Here is a 19,578-nt window from a genome sequence, read left to right on the forward strand (position 1 = left end):
CTCCTGCCTCAGTTTCCCCACAAAGCATGCTCGGAGAGTCCTGTCTCCCTTCTGTCAGCCTTAAGATGTTCCAGAGAATCTGTTTGGACATTTAAAGACTCAGGAGGGTGGCTTGTTTTGTTTTGAAACTGTCCTTATAATCTCATGTTTATCCAGTTGTTTTCAATGTTAACTTTTAAATCTCTTTTTGTTAAAATTAAATGGGTGAAGTGTTGGGACTCCTCCCCCCTGCCATGTGGTCCTGGGAGAGGGGCCCTGGGGGGGGGACACAAGGTTTCCGTAGCCCCTGCTCAGCCTCGTTCCCCATTGATTGCTTTGTGTTTCCCTGTGCGGGCAAAGGACCCTCGGGTCCCGTGATTGAGCAGTTCCTCAGCAGAGCCCCGGCCATGCGGCTGGAGAAATAAACATCTCTGAAACATCTAGCAAGAATCAGTCCATATCTATTTCTTTTCCACGGCCCTCGTTGTCTGATACGCGTGTTGCAGTACTCCCCACTGTAACAGCATCTGTCTTACTACAAAGTCAAATCACTTACAAATGAGCTTCCTATAATTTTTGCTAAAAATTGAAATAATTAGCCTACGATGGAAAATGCAAGGGACTTTATTTAGGTTCTGCTAAAGCATTTAAGACTCTCTCTCCCTTCATAATGTTTGCTATCCAATGACTCTCCTCTGAAAGTGTAATTTCCCTGAGCTTAATTATCTTAATTCTATATACACAGCTCACACTGGCACATACAAGTAGATGTTTATATTTATTACTACTAGTTATATTTGACCACAAGCACAAATATGAGTGGAGGGAACAACAGATGTCCCTGGGGAGGATTTGCTTCTGTCAATGGACTTAATGAAGCATGAGGTTTAGATCAGACCTGCTGGTGATGCTTTGAGGGAACTGGCATTGTGCACTGCCAGGTCGGGGTGTCTACACTGCCATATCTTAATAGCAAGCTGTTAGAAAACATTAGCGAGCAAGGAAGGAATGATTTGAGATAAGAAACTTCCAGGTAAACTGCTGGTAGCGGTTAAGAAATAATGTGTGAGCTATTAACCAGGAATAATCTTACTTGCCAGTCTCCTGTGAGCATAACTGTTTGCTTTAGAAACTAAAAGTTTTTTAACTAAACAGATTAAAATGTTCATTTCTGTCCAGTGACTCATAAGCTACTGCTGAGAAGGATGCACAGTTACGAACAAAGGGGGGAAGAAGTAGGCCTTGCCATCTCCCATCACAGGTGTGGATGGCTGGAATTTAGGTAAGACAAGCATTTCTCTTAATTTTTAAAGTCTTTTCCCATGAGACACTGCAAACCCTCTGGGCAGGCTGAATAATGCTTTGGCTTCAGACAACTAATCACAATATTCACTCTTTGCCAGAGGCAGCTGCAGAGGAAAACTGCTCATTCAGAATGTGGCAGACACAGTTGATGCTCCTGGGACTGTAGCTCAATATCTCCCCTGAGAATGGAAGAATTAAACAATTCCATCTCGGGGAAGGTGAAAGCATGAATCCTGAGATGAGGGCAGTATGCCTGGAGGGACCACAATAAAATACCAAGGATACTGTTTACCCTTGGACCTTGACACCAACCTGTGCAGCAGGATTAATGTCCATGTACTGATGGCACTGCTCACAGTGATGGAAGGTATTGTAAGCTGCATATTTAGTCAGCATCATGGACACGGTCTCCCTTTTCTTAGGTTCCTCTGATTTTGTTTCTTTGCTTGTTTCTGTGCACAAAGAAAAGAAGTAACAGAAATTTTAGGAGTGTTAAAAAACAGAGATTGTGATCCTGGTAAAAACTGTACAGAACACACAAATTGTTTTGTTCCATATAATTTTGGAGACTAAAGGTTCTTGCGAACTCATGTTCAAACAAACCAATAAAAACTGATTCTTTGTAGGAAAGTATTCCTAAAAATTTCTACATATTACTTACCTTGTTTCACTCTTGAGAGTTGTTCTGTGTATACAGGACTTATATTTCTGTACTTAGGATCATGTACACTCAGGTCAAAAGATATTTTGCTGAAGATCTCAATGTCTGGCCAGTGGTCGTTGCTAGACTGAGTAATTTCACTGTGTTCAGTATGATCTGCAACAACACACTTCAGGTAAGCAGAATCAGATACACACCAAATTATGTTTACGTGATGGTTGCTGCTTTCCAGTTGCACTTGAACTCACACAGGCACACACACACAAAGCAACATCTTTGAGTGTCAAAAATGTTACCAGTGAAATTACAATCCACACGGAGCCATTTCAAAGACATGGTTACTCCTTAGAAACTGCGTGCAGGTGAAGGGACCTCCTAGGTATCTTTCTGCTCTGTTCCTCATCATGCTGCTGAGGTATAACTCACTCTGGTTTAAGCATAAATGCTCGGATGAATGGTCCTACTTGTGCAGAAGGCACAGGTGTAGTTTTGAGCCTCTCTGTGATGGAATGAAGAGCATTGGGTAAATGAGAAGCAAAAGTATCCAAAGGCAGAAGGATGAAAGCATGGAAAAAGAGGCTGTATGTATTTATGAACTAGTAGCTGGTGGTACATGATAAAGGCAGTAAAAGACACACTCCTATTACAGAATGGGATGTGGCCAGCAAGGATCAAATGAAACTCTATTGCTTTGATCCAACAGAGATAAGTCTCAAGTAGAAAATCAAGTTTAAGCAATGGGAATGGTAGAAAACACTAGCCAAAGAAAACAACTTGGAATGCAGCTTGAACATGAGTCAATTCAGATCAAAATGAGATGGAAGAACACAAGAAAGTAGGTGTGTAACTGACGTTAATGATTTTAGAAAAGTGAATTCAGGTGAAATGAAGGTTGGGTCTACGGACAAGCACATGCTCACCCTACCCTGATGCAAGAAGAGAGACAGTAATCTACAGAGCTCTGAGTCCATTACTTTGAGCATGGTAATATTCAAAATTTGGAGAGGGTGAAGGAAATAATTAATTAAATGAAAAATGGGATAAAATGCAATATAAGTTGACTAAAGAAATCCTGTGTTACTTTATATGGCTATGAAACACCTATTTCTCTGAACAAAGGACATGCGCTGAATCTTATCCTTCTGGACTCTAGTATGGTTCTATAGGACAAATTATTAATACAGCTGAAGAAAATGGAGAGAGGGAATGGTCTGTAAATCGAAAGAGTTGACTAAACAGAAGATGGCAGCATGTAACATGGTAAGCATTAAGGCAGGTGAGATTACCAATGAAGTTAAAAGGTTGGTAGAGGGACACACTGTTTAATATCCTCACTTATGTCACCAGCTTAAACCAAAAATTGGCTTAAGTTTGCTTAGAGTCACTGTCAACTGCTAAGAGTCACTGTCAACATGGAGAAGGAATCAAAGATAGCTGGAAAGAATTCAACGCCCTCGAACACTGTAGCAACAAAAACTTGGTGATATTTAACAGAAAAAAATGTGAGTCATATGTACAATCAAGGACTAATAACAGCATTTCTGCAGCAGGTTGGGAGCACCTTGGTTGGAAATGACTGAGTTGCTGAGGAACCTTGGAGTACAAGCTAAGCATCAAAGCCAGTGAAAAGGGAGAATGGAAAAGGCAGTTACAGGTTCATCAATCATGGGGCTTTCAGTGGGGGTGGGGGAATACATGAGCTGTTGTAGGCTGGGTTGGTTAAACATTCAGTTCTGCTCACCGATGCACCAGAAGGATAAACTGAAAATAGATGTGCAGGCCAAAGTACCAAACTGACAAGGAGAATGAAGAGCCTGTAATTTGTGAGGATCCTGTAAGAAGACACAGTCGTCTACCTAGATGAATGCTGAAGAGGAGGTAAGATAGCTGCCTGATCAGTCCAAAGAAGAGAAAAAGTATTTTAATCTAAATTAGTATGTTTTTTGGTCCCAAAGAGAATGTGTATAAAATGGACAGAAACATATTTGGGTTGGAGAATAAAGTATTATTTTAAATAATGAGAACACTAGTGCTCTGGAGAAGCATTCCAACAGAAGTAGTGGGAGCAAAAAAGCCACAACCAAAAACCCCATCCAAACCCAAACTGCTCTTGTGCTGAAGTTCCATGCATTCCTGGCAGGGGTGTGACACATTGCTGTGATCTCAACAGGCCAGTCAGCATGATGCAGAACATCTCTTACATTGTGATATTTCATCCTAAGTTTCTGAGGTACTTTAGTTCAAATAATGAGGGAATAACTGCCTCCAAAGCTCCAAATCAAATGAAAATATTTCTCTTTTTCCTTTCTTTTTTTTTTTTTAATTTCATAGCACTGTATGAACAGAAATATAAATCAGTCTTTTCAAAGGTTTGACAAAAACTACATTCTCAGTATGTCAGTCTAATGGTCATGAGATGTAAAGAACACCATGAAGACGACTAATTTTTAAAAGGTTTTGCTCTTCTCAAGGCAAAGTCCTGCCACAGCAGTTAATGGATCTTGTGAGACCTGACAAAGGAGCACAAATCAAAAGAGGATCCCGTTCCCCTTTATCCTCAGCATAAAACCTGCAAACTGCAGACAGGAGACAGCCTAACTGAAAGTTGTTATATAACTTATAAATAAACGTAAATAATAGTTACGTTTCAGCCAGGAACAAAATGTTCTTAAATGTTCCGTCTGCTTAAAAGCAGCCAGCACTTAAAAACCCACAAGAAGAGAATACATGGGCAGATGTTTGCCATTTACAGCTTTGTGCACACTTTCATTTGAGTGCTATACAAAAGCATCAATCCAAAATACATTTAGTAGTTCTCAGATAAGCCCATTATAAAGTTTACTTTTTTATTAATCTATATTGAAATATATGCAGACACCTAGAGTAAGTCTAGCTACACACCAATGGAGAGGACACGTAGTAGGTGTAATTCATAGTTTTTTAGCGAGCCTAAAAACTTCCTTGCTGAATAATATATAACATAGGTTCTTTATGATACATTTTAAGAATGCTGACTAAATACTTACTGGTATTAATCTCTTCTTCATCATACACATCTACTTCCAGCAACCGGATCAGCATGCGGAAGAGAATCCTTAGGAACTGCAAGTAGGAACCAGTCTTTCCGACCTGAGCCAGAGATGGAAAGAAGTCTAAATGCCAACCCAAACTATTACTATGGAAGGGTGAACTTGAGATAAATGCCTCTGGGCTTACCCCAAAGCTCTGTGTTCAGCTCTGCCTGAAAACACTGCAAGATGTAATATTGCCCACTATGCTGAAAACACTTTGACTAAATTGGTCTCTGAGCACAACCTGGCCACAGCCTGTGTCACTTTTGTATGCAGGGAGATCAGCAGTGGTAACTGCTTCTCTCCTGATGTGCTCATGGCAATGTTATGCCCAGTGCCATCCACATGTGTTTCATTTAGGCTAAAACATGACATAAGGCATCACCCATCCTCTCCTTACCACCTTCAGCGTGGACTTGGTCTTAAAATTTGACTTCAGATTTTTAACCTGAAAACACATCACTGCAAACTTGGCCCTCTCAGGTTGCTGCAAGAGGAAGGAGCTGTGCTCTTACTTGTGGTGGTCCTGTCAAAAGCAGCCTCCTGGGGTGAAAAGTCCTGGTGCCAGACGCCTCAGCCTGATTGCTGAAGTCCGCGTGGTGCTGTCGGGCTGTTGTCCACTGCCTGTAGTACAGAGACTGCTCTTCACTGCTCATGTCCTTGTGAAGCAGAGGCCTCAGAGAGCTCAGCCAAGACACGTCAGCATGAGGCAGGAGGGAAGAGGAGGAAGGCAAGTTCCCATTTTTCTGTGAGCTCAGGAGGCAGTATGCAGCTTTGGACAGGATGACGATGCGTGGCAGTGCCACACGGAGGGCCTTGCTGTCCTTGGCTGACTGGGCAGGCCACTGAAAGGTCTGAGAGACTGAAGACAGTGAGGAGAGTTTGGGAGTGGTGCTGCTTGCCATCTGGTTACCCAGCGAGTCACACTCCTGTTTCAGGGTCTCTCTGGCTGTAAAACTGGAGTAAGTTCCCTCATCTACTGAGCTGTGTGCCACAGTCTGGAAGTTAAGGGATGGTGCCTGCTTCTGAGACTTGTCTGCGGCACTTGAGGAGCTCACACCATTGTCAGCCAGGGAACCTGGGAAAACAAAAAGCAGGCCATGAAAAGTTACTGACTGACACAAGAAAACCATGAATTCATTTGATCTATGCTACAATCCTAACATACAAATACTTCTGTTCAGTGAGAGCTGCTGTGGCTTAGGTCAGTGTTTCACCACGTAAAAAGAAATCATTTACATCTGTCTGTCCCTTTGACTGGAGAGGCAAACACCCTGCTGCAACAGGGTGCAAGCTCCAAGTGTTCAACCCTAATCTCTGTGTTCTAGCCATCATTTCCCATTTAGGATTTGGAATTTGATGGCACGTTTTCTGAAAGTCAAATTTAACAAACCACTGTATACACAGATCAATTGCATCTTCCTTTCTATGAACAACAGAGCATTTATTTCACTGCAACTTGGACATGAACTGCTCTATGTCCTCTTTTCCATACCAGTCAGGTTTAGTTAGTGTATGGGAAGACCTGGTGCATACCAAAGACCCAGTTCAGCTGTCTTAATGCCTCAAACTCATAGGGAAACAAAAAGAAGGACCCAGAAGTGTCTGCAGAATGCAAAGGGAAGGCTTGGTGGGAGGTGAGGCTTCACTGATGCCTGAAGAGGTAGGGCAAGACCCAATCATTCTGTTGGTCTTGGCAAGGAGGCAAATATCCGTCCTCGTCCATAGGTATTCCCGGAGTTACAGAGCATTTTTCTATTTTATATTTTATACTAGCCTTTTTTGCTTTGATTTTTAAGATCTTTTCAGGATCGCTGAATAAAGCTAGCAACAAATGTGGAATGTAAGTTTAAAAATTAAAATCACAAGGGACGCTTAGCTATGGCATACCATCCCTCCCACTGAAACACCATCTCCTTTTAGCACTAGACAGGAAAATTGCTCACTGTGTGAAGAATCTGAAACTAACATTTCATTGTCTAGCCTGCAGCTGCATACAGCTAAGCAGCCCACATTTGAGAAAACATCTCACTGTTTGCATCCAAACTCCAATGACACAGGAATAAAGACTTGTTTTTCAGACCAACAGCAGAATAACCGACCTGAGGTTCCAGTGACAGCGCTGCTGTTGCTCTGGGGCCGATCCAAGTCTATAAGCAGCTCGTCAGAGTCATTCTCACTACCATTTGCCTTCTCCTGCTCCTTCTCACTGAGGTCAAGAGCTACAATAGGCCCTCGAATTGCCTCCTTGGAGACGTAGCAGCATGCCAGGCCTACTTCTTGCTCTAACGCAGTACGAGTTAAGTAGCTGGAGTCAATTAGTCGAAGGTCACAGTATTTCAATGACCTGGAAAAGCCAACACAAAAAGAAGAGAAGTTTTTGTTTTCTCTGACTTTGAAGAATACTCCCTATCTTTATTGCTTACTAAATATTCACGAACAATTTTGTTAGCCCGTACATATAGAATTATTTTAAAATATTCAACACAAAGTTATGCTCCTTGGTGCTTCACACAGACATGTGCTGACCCATCCAGTACAGTAGCATGACTTTTCACAAATTGCACTTCCCAAAACTTTAAATGGTCCCTAACTAAAATCTTCAAAAATACACTCCTTTTGTGAAAAGACAGCCAGATGGTATCAAACCCCACCTATGTAAACATGTTAGAGAGCAGTCATATTGAAAGAGTAAGAACAGCACCTGGGGAAAGTCTCTCCCAGAGGGTCTTTGCCAGTTAGAATAACAATGCAAGGTAGACCTTCCAGATCCTGATAGGTGCGAGGAATCCAGTCATCCTGCTCATTGCCCCTCCAAGCCTGTGAACAGAGAATATTCCAGTCACACCTCAATGACATCTTCTATATCTTCACCTGTTTTCTTTTTTCATCAGTTCCTGCTTTTGCTTTGTATATAGGGCTCGCTTACTCAATGGCCAACAGGAAGGAGACCTTGGGTACAGGCATGCATTTGTGTTCTGGTAGCCAAGCAGTAAATGCAAAGACAAAGCATATGTTATTCAGTGTTGGAAACATTCACCTGGTGTGGCATTAGTGTGGTCTGTCAGAGAAAAAAGCAGTCGATGAGTTCAGTTTGGCACAGATGAAAAGATAATTAATGTAAAGCTAAAGTAAGACTTTCAAGTGGAGTACGAAAATGGACCAATGAACCTTGTTTAATTATTTTATACAACGAAAGATTACGTGAAAGAAACACATTTCACCTTTCCCTGGAGGTAATTCCACCTGAAAGAACTCCTTACCTACAGTCTATCAAGGCCCAAGACCACAAACTGCACCATTTTCCCTTAGCACTGGAAAGGCTGGTAGCATCAGTCCCATGTTCTTACACGCTTCAGTTCCCCTAGTTCAGCAGAGCTTACTGAAAAAACCTTTTTCTCCAATTACCTAGCAGTATCTAATGGCTTGGTAAAGCAGCCTTAGCAGCAGAGAGAATTTCTGGCTCAACAAGGTTAGTCCAGCTGTGTTTACCCCTGCCTCTCCAACGACAGAAGTTTCTGTGACAGTGCGTGACTAGAAGGTGAAATACGGGAAGACAATTTTTCCTTTGATTTCCCTTGATTTTCTTTTCGCTAGCATAAGGACCTAAAAAGAATGAGAGCCTGAGGCTTTGAGCTGTAAACTTGCATCCAGAAGATGTATTTCTTGACCGTCTTACTCAGGAACAGCAGAGAGGTGCAGCCCTCAGGGCTCCTCACTTCTGAATGTCTCCCAAACAGTTTGATTCTTGGTAATTTAAAGGCTATGCCACGACAGCATCCCTGGTCAGTAAAATAGTTATTTAAATTGTCTTCCAACTCTTGTTTCATTCTGTACCTCTGGCTCCCTGATGGAGAAGAATGACCTGTCTGGCTGGTCTGGCTGACCAGCAGACTTGTCTGAGAGAGGGGAACAGTCCAGCCACCAGCACTGCAGAGACAGCTGCCCACCCTCCCTGCCCTGCTGTGGCACCACACACCCTGCTAATGCCATCTGAGAGAGAGGCTAGGTTAAGTCAAACTATTCAGCTGGGTTCACTAACGCCTATAAAGTTTCCCTCCCTGCCTCTGAAAACGGTCATGATGAGTTCTCATCCTTCCTGCAACCAAGAGTATTTATTGGTGGGACCACGTTTTGAGCCTCAGCCTCACCAGAAAGCACTCAGTAGCCTCATATTGCTCTCTCCCCACACACACATCAAAAAAAGGGTTGGGGTGCTCTTAGTGCAAGCAGCCAACAATCAGCTCTCCACTGGCTCTAGTCCAGCTTCAGTACTCCACCTAATGTCAGACCAAATGCCAAGCAGCACGGAGACTAAATCAAAATTGTCTGCAATAAGCTAGGCTCAGGGGTAGCATGGCTGATGAATTTTATAATGGGAATCAGTTCCCCAAATACATGCTCATACCATGTCAGAAATCTTGTGTTACCCCAGGCACCAGACTAACAGGCATGGTAGCACAGCACAAGCCCCATGGGTGGCCTTTATCATTCTGAAATACTACTGGGACACCCCACCTAAAAAGACACTACAGGCTTATATTTGGGCAACTGAATTCCTCTCCTCACTCCCTTCACATGCATGGTTCAGATTTGAGGGCTTTTCTTCTAGTAACCTGCAAGAAAAGAAACAAATCCAGAATCCTACAGCTTTGTTTAGTCCAAACCAGCACCTTATGTTTTGGAGAGAGGAATAGGAAGAATTATTTAGAAGGTTTTTCACTCTCTACCTGATAAAATTTCTCTATTCCAGACCTGCAACAGCTCCACAGTCAATCCTGATCTGCTCTAAAGGTCTCACACGCTGCTTCAGCACTGTGTAAGGGCTGCAACCCATTATGCAAAGCACTGTTAAGAAGCCCTCACAGGACTCAACCTAGAATGATTTAGGGTTGGAATTAATGCCTATCCAAAAAAAGCCACCAGCACAGAGCTGCTATCTCACATGCTGTTTTCTCATTCATGACTACTTTCTTCTCTCTCCTTCTGCAGATAAAGTTTCAGAAGCAAGAGTCATAGCTTCTTTAAAGGACATTTTATCTGCTTTTGGCCATAGACAGGCTCTTTCAGAAAGGCTCACAAAATTCATTCCTCTTCTCTGTGGTTTTGAATACACTGAATAACTCATAATAGAAGCAGAGAATTAATCTCTCTGTGAGACTTAGAGCAAGGATCAGGACAGATCAGTAATAACCAGTATTACTTTCAGACTGCTGCCTAAGGCAGGCAACCCATCACCCCTTTGTTTAATGTAGTGAGGTCAATTCAGCAACTGGGTTTGGCTACTTGAACCATGCTCTTGTAAATCCATGCAAAGGTTTAGGCTGGGGCATATATGCTAGGCATATATGCATGCAGCCTCTTCAGGCTTTCAGCATGCAGGGGGTTGAGGAAAGAAATCTGTGACAAACAGCATACTTTACCAGTTATCAGAAGGGCAGAAGATGGATGGACAGAGCAGACAACAGATACACTAGACAGACAGACAAGTTGGTGGAAATAATTAGTTTGCCTACAGAGATCTGAGCTCTGCTTTTAGAGATGAACCCTCTCTGATGCATGCTTTTATTAAACTTTAGGAAGTGAGATAACAGCTGGTGTTTGACTTCATGGACCAGTAACAATTCAGGTTTGTTCCAAGTCTATCATTTATACTCAACGTACAGAAATGCATTCACAGCGACAGATACAGAACACATGCCCTTTCCCTAGAGCATAATTAACCTCAAAACAAGTGGGAATAAACACAAAACAACGACAGCAGCCAATGGCTACAGTGAGCACACCAACAAACATTCAGTTTCTGCTAACCTTCAGCCGTGTCACAAAGTGTTTCGCAACAGTGAGCTCTGAGGCAGGATTCCCAAGGAGGATCTCAAAACGATACTGCAGCCCCAACTTGTCCCTTACTTCCTGTAACCTCTCTTTGGCCAGCATGGCCAGCTGCACTGATGGCACCCGAATGACGAGCATGTGGCCACAGCCATTCTTATCCTTTCCTGGAGAAGTGATAAGGTCATCCATTATGCTGAGAGTTTCAGGTGTGCTGTGATCCCTCAGAGAGGCCATGGTGGTGAGGGCCATCAGAGCTTGGGAATACTGCTGAATGAGAAGGTAGCAGCGGATCACCATGCTGTGCAACCGGGGGTACCTTGGGGGAGACACAGTTCTGCATTAGCACATGCAAAATCACAGTAATGTCCAAAAATCAGCCAAAACACAGCACTGCATGGTAAAGAAGTGCTTATTTTCCCCAGTAGTGCTCAAAGAATGAAGCCTTCCATTTTCATAGACAAAAGTTTTGAACAAAAATCCTCTGCACTTGGCCCAAGTCAAGTAACAGGAAAGATAAACTTCTGTTACCCTCATCTGGTCCAAAATTTCAGCTAAAGATCTTTGATGATGGAGATAAGGAACACCTCAGATCCGATTGATTCCAAGAGCACATGCTAATAATTGCTTTGCTTTACACAAGCTCTTTCTTTTACAAACTTGAGGACCATTGAGGCTTCAAGTGGTTTCTGGGAGAAGTACTTCATAATTTCACACCTCTCAACTTCTCAGCCAAAAGCTGGACTTACCAATAGGAATTGCTGGCTCTGAGCCAAATCTGAACTTCCATTTTGCCTTTTAATTTACATAGCCAACATCTTTTCTTTCATTACAGCTATATGCAGTGACAACAAATATGAAGTAAAATGCTAAGAAAAAAAAATTAAAACCAACTCAAGCAAAAAACCCCACTCAATTTCTAGACTTTTCCTGTGAGTTCACTTGCCACCATAGTACAGAAAAACACTACACTATTACGCCTTCAGTGCTGGTCTTGTGCCATGCAAGTCCAAATAATTAAAATAACTAGAAGTTCCACATCTCTCTTGTCTCTTTCTTGAGTAATCTAATAGACAATATGACATCCATTTAAAGAAAGTTTTGGGGTTGTGTTTAACCAGTAGATACAGTAGTTTGTTCTGGATACCATAAGCCACTCATTAAATCAGTAAGTTTTTAAAACACTTTTTTACTCTTCCTGCCATAAAAGTGCCAGCTGCACTTCCACTACTAAAACAAATGGAGCCTTTCTTATAATACACAAATGTCTGCAATGTTTTGAGATTTTAAGTTTGAATGGCTCACCTACCCAGACAGAATAGCCCAGTTTCTTGAAAACAGAGGCTAAATTGATAAACTGTGACACAAAAACATATCCTGGCTCCAAGGCAGAGATTCACCTGGCTCTAAGGTAGAGAGGTTCACCTGCCATCAATTTCTAGTCTTATCCTAATCTCATATGATTATTTACACATACATAAATCCTCCTTCATCCTTTTTCCCACCCACATTTTAACAGAAAGTGAGTGATAATGACCACTATCTCTTCCATTGGATTTGACCAGAAAGAACAGGAGAAGCCTAGGAAACTGACCTAATTATTACTGTGTATTTGTAGATAATAACAAATATTAAGTATTAATTATGTACTTAATTATCAGTGTTGCTAATTTAACACATTTGATATTGAATTTCACTTCATAAATACAGATACATTTACAACTATTACAACTGACCTAATTAAAACAGAAAACACAGTACTGAACACAGAACAATCCTGTTCTAGTAAATATGAAAACATGAGAACTATTATTTGAAGTGCTATAAGGGATCTGTCCTGCTGATACACAGAGGAGATTAACTCCCCATTGCTGAAAATGACAGTATTCCCTTCATTCCTGTAATGGGCACATTTAATTGTATCTTGGATATGTGCCATGACAGTGGCTTCTTCAGGCAGCTGCAAGGTACTAACAGGCTCTGAGCTGCAGGAACCAAAACCATGGCCAACTACCGAAATAACAAAAATGACCTTTTTGAAACAATGTCTCTCACCACCACCAAGAGAGACACCAGAACTGGTGAGGTACCTAACCTCTGGTACCTTCTGAGTTTAGTGAGGGCTGAGCCAAAAGAAGAGAGCAGCACAGCTGAGCCCAGATTGCTGCTGGATGGGCCTGATCTCTTCTAAAAACAAATGAAGGATATCCACTGCCTTCTTCAACTGCACTAAATTTGTTACAAAAATAAAACTGCACATACTTCATGTATTTCAAGATCAACATCAAAGGTCATCATGTCTTCATTGCCCGTAATGGGGCTCATAAAGATGTATCCTTAAGACCCCAGCTGGGCAGAATCCGAAGCTTCCATGTTATTATTTACCTTTCTAAAAGTGTGTTGACCATTTTTTCAAAGGTTTCATCACATCTCAAAAGGGGACTTGTGACACCCCACTGGAGGGATTTGCTGTATTCATTCAAACCAAAGTATAACTTGTCTTCACTTGCTGTGTCACCCTGTTTCACACACAAACAGCAAAAATGTAAGGAAAACTGGAACGAATTTCTATTTTTTGTGTCATTTTAAAAAATAAGTGGAAAGCACTTTCCAAACCAAAGAATCCTTTCTTTTTATCCATTCTCCCAAAGTGACGCTATTTATTTATTTCAATGAATACAATAAAATATATATTGTTTTTTACTTAACTTATTATTTGCCTACAGCTAGGAAAGATAGGTGTAGGTCCTTAAAAATTTTTCAGTATACCTCTACCTGTGACTGCAGGGGGCTTCTAGAATCCTGCTAATTATTTTCTGACTCCCTGTCTCTGGCTTTATATCTACTGACATCTGTCATCTCATTTCTATTTCAGGTTCTATTCTGAAAAGAGAAGGACTATTAATTTCCAAAGTTGTTCTTGATCGTCAGAGTCTACATACTTTTCTAACGGAAACCAGAAGTTAAGAATTTTTTGGTTAGAATATAAATCTGCATACAGCTATCAGAAAGGCAGAATATTTGTGTTTCAAATTTCGTAAGCCTTTGATGGGAGCACAGTTTGTTCTCCAGTTCATTTACATCAGCAGTAATCTCTAGGAATGTAATTAATCATCTACAGTCTCCCCTTTTTTTGTGGGTTATACTTTTAATCAGAAGACTGAAAGTTGTTAATTTTTTTACTTTTGGGAAATAAAAAATTGTCTAGACCATAATACAGAAGGTCACCACATGGTTTATATTAACAATCAACCAAAAAGCAAACTCCCTCATTTTACATTAACTGTTTTCTACAGCTCCCACATTAAGACACTTTGCAGAAACTAAATCAAATCTGATATAAATATACCAAACAAGTAATAGGAGCAAATGCTATTTTTAAGCAGGTTTATCCAAAATGTTTTCAGAATCAGCTGGCTGAAACGATGAAAAAAGTTAATAGTGGAGGATATCCAAAAGGATTTTTCCTCTGCACCCACTATACCAAAACTTGTTCACCTAGCACATGACTTTAATTATGACTGGGAAAGTAATGAACAGACTTGACAGGCTATGTGACATATAACTTACAGTCAAAATTCAGACTGCTTGAAAAGGGAAAGCCAGCTCTGGAGCTTTATGGCATGTCTACATAGCTTTGTCTGACCAGAGCACAGAAAGTAGTTTCTCATTGTGCATGACTGGACAAAGAAAAATGTGTAATTCCTGGTCCTAAATACCAATGCTACCTCTACCATCAGTATCCCAGGGCTGTCCATCTGGAATCTGAGAGAATAAACTCCAGCAGAGGAAGAGCTGCCTCCTAACACAGACACTTTATAGATTCTGTTAGGTGTGAATTCCACATTAAAATTCACAGTTAAAATTAACAGTTAAACACTTACCACAGTGTCAGATTGTATCCAATGTACCTCATTGCTAGAGCTGATCCTGGACTGCTGCGTTTGCAGGGCATAAGGAAAAGAGCTGACCTGAAGAACAAGGAGGTTGAATGCTTCAAGCACCTCCCTGCAATTAATAACTCTATCAGCCAGACCATGATTAGGCTCACCATGTGACAGGGAACTTGAAATGGCACTGCAGAAATAAGAATGCAAAGAATTGCCTTACTGACATCCTGAAATTCAATGGATTATTCTCTTCCTGCACAAAAATCTCTAAATGACCATGACACAGAGAATCATAGCTCAAAAAAATCTCTTTGGAAACGTAAAAGACTTCAAAAAACATTTGACTGTTCTCTGTGGGTAAACTCAGGAGAACAAGGAAAAACAACAAACACCTAAATAAAGGATTAAAATCTGTTGACAGTGAGAAGGTGGATCAGTGTGACAATTAAAAAAAGAATCAGATGGAGGAAACCAAAAATAAGCCAAAGCTGATGAAATCCCTCTCATTAGGAAGCACTGTTCCATGAACTGTGGGCATAGGACACAGTAGCAATTTTACAAAATCCAATGGCTTTTCCCAACTGAAACAACAAATCTGTAAAAGGCTGGGGAGAAGACCTGAAAGTCTGCTGATGTTCTGATTTCCAGCTCCTGGCATTGCCTTCACTTCCATATATTCAGCAATTCCAAATTCAAAGTATAGCAAAGACAATAACAAAAATGTGATGGGGAAGACCAGGTAGAAATAATGTTGCTTTTGTCTATTTTCAGCTGTCCTTCAAGGAAAGTATTTTATTACAGAACCATAGAATGGTTTGAGTTGGAAGGGATCTTAAACACCATCTATTTCCAACCCCTCTGCCATGGACAGAGACACTTTTCATTATTTCTGATGTTGAAATGAATCCCACAACCTTACACACCATGCTTAGACCACATTAAGATTATTCTCCTTAGTTTATTCATGGAACAAGAGCAGAATAATCAGCTTTACTTATTTCTTTCTTCTTTCAAGGTGAAGTTTTTGATTCAGTGTGAAGAGATGTTTTTGCACGTATGTACGTGTTGCGTTTAGACCTAAAGCTGTTCAAATTCAATATAGCTGTTTTTTCAAACTCTTTTCTTACAGCAGCTATGGCATCTTTCACATGATGCAGACTTAAATGTCTGTAAGCTTTCTCATATCACAAACAACGTAATTATCAGGGATAAAAATATGAACTAAAGCACAATCAGCTTGTGAACATTGGAGACATTTGGGTTTGAGTACAGAAAAAGGAGACAAATAGGAAAAAAAGACAAGAAGAACAAAGAAAGTTGCAAAATTCAGCATTTTCCCCTCAATTTCAGCACCATAGCATGTAACCCTCAAAACAGTCCTGTTAGGCATCTAAAAACCTGAAACTAGTCTCACCTACCTTCAGCTGAATCAGAATTAGTTAGTTAACAAATATCATGGGCAACTAAAAGAGATTATTTCTGATTGTAAGGCACAAAATGCCTTAAAAATGCCTAGAGAAAGCAATAGGTGTCTAAGATGGTAAGCCTTTTGAAAAACCTAATGGAAAGATGCTGGGAGAGGATGGTTTTCCTTCAGCAGATTGAAGCAGCTACCTTGTTAAATCCACGTGAGCATTGTCATGAACCAGCACGAAGAGCGTGTAGGGGTTCTGCTTCACTCGCCTCATGAAAACTTCAAATTTAGTTTGGATCTCATTGTCCAACCGAACCACGTATTTCTCAGCTCTCTGATATGCTGTTCCATTGTCTTCTAGGCCCAAGTCCACAAGCACACCTGTCAAAAAGAAGAATACAACAAAAATCTTTTCCTTTGAGTGCATCCAAAAATGGACGGTCATTGGGAAGTTGTGGCTTGTCCGCCAATGTCAGGACTTAGCCAAACCACTGATAGGCCCCAGTACAAAGATGATTATCCAAATGCAATTTCTCTCACAATGGAGGCAAAAATGTGCTTCTTGGTTTCTTGATTTCCTGCAAAAAGTGCCTGAAGACCTTTCAAAAACTTCTCACATTATCAAAAAGCGGGGGAAAAAAAATCAGGCTTCCACAAAGATTTCCAAAACAGCACTCAATTGGCTGTGTTCCATGATCCCAGGCCAAACTTGCCCACATTAAGCTAATACGTTGTTTGAGTCAGAAAAAGTTATCCTGACCTTTCTTTTGCAAAAACCATTAATTTATATAAAATTGATTCTCACTAGTATCATATCATATTTTTCATGCTCTGCTTCAACATTTGTGTCAATACAACTAGTCTTTGTAAAGATGTATTGCTGTCATATTCATAAAGTAAGCATGGTGCAATCTATATCTGAACGTCATTTGAATTAAAGAAGTGGGAATAAACTACTCTGAAGTGTGGGTCAATTATGTATTTTCCAGGGTCTTAATGATTTTGTAAAACTATTTTTAAAAAAAGTAAAATAAAACAAAAACCATGAGGACAAAAGATATGTTGGAGCAACTTACATTTCCCCTTATACCAGTAATGATGTAATCACACCACATACTCTGGTTTATCAGTCCATTTCCCCTCCCCTCCCTTTTACCTGACTGTCGAATCCGTTGAAGGGTCTGCTGCACAAGGACTTCTGAACGGGGCACTATTACGATGAAGTCCACCTTACTGAAGTGGCCCAGATCCAGGCTCTGATTGCCACTGTCTGCTATAGCACAAACCTGGGACAAGAGCTTTCTGGCAACTGTGAGCTGTGGCTGGTAAATGTGGAAGGTATCAACATCCAAATCTAGAGTGTGTTTGTTTGAAAAAGAAAACAAAACACAACAAGAGACATGTTTACTTTCCCACCCCCCCAGCAGAACATTACCCTCCAAACTGCCTACCCTCTATTACCAGGAAAAAAAATCACTCACCAGAACAAATCTCAACACTCTGGAGAGATGGGTCCAGATCACAAATGCCAACTTTCTTTCTTTGATCAAAATGTGGTAATATATCAGATGACCTCAAGTACAGCACTGTCCATTTTTTAAAATGCCCTAAGTGTTTTAAGGATTTTTAACAGTGCAACCCAAGGAAACCTCAATGCCAGCACAGTGAAATGCGTTCTGTTAAATGAACCAACACATACATAATATGCATGCACGTATATATATAAAGATGTGCATGTGTACATAGATAAAAAGAGCAGAGAGAGAGAGGTACAGAGCTCTAATGTTCTCCTGAAACAGATTTATTGAGACTTTATAAACCTCTGTGTAACACTAAATGCAGAGAACTGATAGACTGACCAGAGCACTCATATTTCCTCAAAATAAAAAGCAGGTTCCATTTCAGTATTTCCATTAAGTAAATTCTATGTCCAACAACCCATGCTTCATTAACCACTGAGTATTTTCAACTTGCAGATTATCAGATTAAATCCTATAATGGTATTACAGTTTTTGTTTATGGCATTTTTTCTACTGTGTTGGTTTTATACAGGGACATGTTTGTGTGTGTGTGCACACACACGTGCTTATCTCCTGTCCAAATGTGCCTCAGTGTCCATTTCAGTAGATCTGCTATGGAAGAAAGGTCTCTCTCTCACTGCCTAGGAGACTTACTTCTTTATTTTTTTTATTCAGGCAGTTTCTCAATAGCTTCAACCACTGTACAGCCATATGTTAAAGACAAAATGATCTCAGAATAATTGTTTGAGAAAATATGAAGGTTTAAAAAAAAGCACACAGTAAGTAGACAAAAACCCCCAGAATCTAAAGATTATTCTCCCTTCAAATTAACCCCCTGAGGAAGCTCAAGACTTGGACTTGTACTCCTGAGGGTGCCAGAACAAAGTGCCTGGCAGCCCTTCTAGTTGGATCTCCCGATCCATGTGGAGACAATGAACCATTTTGCCTTCATTCAGATATAACACCAAACTGATGAATTTAAGTTAACTAAAATGAACTAAGAGCATACCTTTCATTCACAGAAAAAAGCTTTACCAGAGGCTGAATTTGCTTTGCTACTAGACCTGAAAGAATCTCAGTGTTCACAACAGCTCAATGTATCTTTTGTTGTTATTGTGATATGAAAGGGAAAGTATGTTTAGAACTCTGAATAGCTAAATAATTCTGGAAATTAGCAATTTTAGACAGGAAATCCTAGCTTATCTTTTGCACCTAAGCATCTTATCACATTATGCTGAATAAGACACATCTCAGATCAACAAATTACGGATTACACTTGCCAGGCACTTTCAGTCCAAGATCTGAAAACACATTCCCTAAAAGTTTAAGCCTCAGAGCACAAGTCTCTAATGCATATTACCAGGCAGGAGGACACCTGAGGAAATCAGGAGAACACAATTCCCCTCTGCCTTAAACTCAAGGTTACATTCCTTTCCTCGGTGCAAAAAAGATGAGATGAATCCACGCTGCCAGTGTTACAAAGAAACATCTTCTCTGCTTGGCCTGATGCCTAACAGAAAATCACATGTTTTAGCTTAGAAAATAGAAAAACATCAGGGGAAAAAAGTTGCTGAGGGTTATTACAGAGATTTTCTGTCTCAGAAACTGCTGTATTGCTACACTTAGCTGGCAGTATTAGTATTCTAAGGTTGGCACACTGACTGCAAATGTGTCCTCAGATTCTTCCGAGGTGTATGCATTTTGACATTTAAATTTGACATTTAACACTTATTCCGTATCTTGCATGTAAAAAAATTACCTGGTTCTTGTGTAGAAACCATGGCAATTGCCTCCTGAGATGACACACACTCACTAACATCTCCATTAAAAGGAATAATGACACTTTCCCCTCGCTGCTGTAGCATCTTCTCCAGCAGCTTGTCCAAATCATCACCTAGATAGGAAT

At 40.6% G+C, this 19,578-nt stretch overlaps 1 protein-coding gene across 10 annotated transcripts in view; it reads right to left on the minus strand.

The window, feature by feature from the left end:
* GREB1L (growth regulation by estrogen in breast cancer 1 like) overlaps positions 1-19,578 on the minus strand; it is a 78,021-nt gene that overhangs the window by 13,636 nt on the left and 44,807 nt on the right. For all 10 annotated transcript variants that reach the window (XM_017738243.1, XM_008636815.2, XM_017738240.1 and 7 more), the window contains 12 exons: positions 19,432-19,566; positions 17,309-17,506; positions 16,353-16,533; positions 14,733-14,925; positions 13,234-13,367; positions 10,828-11,167; positions 7,721-7,836; positions 7,119-7,363; positions 5,532-6,094; positions 4,972-5,074; positions 1,946-2,101; positions 1,597-1,736 (listed from right to left, as the gene is read on the minus strand). In XM_017738243.1, coding sequence (XP_017593732.1) covers positions 1,597-1,736; positions 1,946-2,101; positions 4,972-5,074; positions 5,532-6,094; positions 7,119-7,363; positions 7,721-7,836; positions 10,828-11,167; positions 13,234-13,367; positions 14,733-14,925; positions 16,353-16,533; positions 17,309-17,506; positions 19,432-19,566 — 2,504 coding nt within the window. The remainder of the gene's footprint in view (positions 1-1,596; positions 1,737-1,945; positions 2,102-4,971; positions 5,075-5,531; positions 6,095-7,118; positions 7,364-7,720; positions 7,837-10,827; positions 11,168-13,233; positions 13,368-14,732; positions 14,926-16,352; positions 16,534-17,308; positions 17,507-19,431; positions 19,567-19,578) is intronic.

This window comes from Corvus brachyrhynchos, unplaced genomic scaffold (assembly GCF_000691975.1).
Source record: "Corvus brachyrhynchos isolate BGI_N302 unplaced genomic scaffold, ASM69197v1 scaffold106, whole genome shotgun sequence".
Taxonomy (NCBI): domain Eukaryota; kingdom Metazoa; phylum Chordata; class Aves; order Passeriformes; family Corvidae; genus Corvus; species Corvus brachyrhynchos.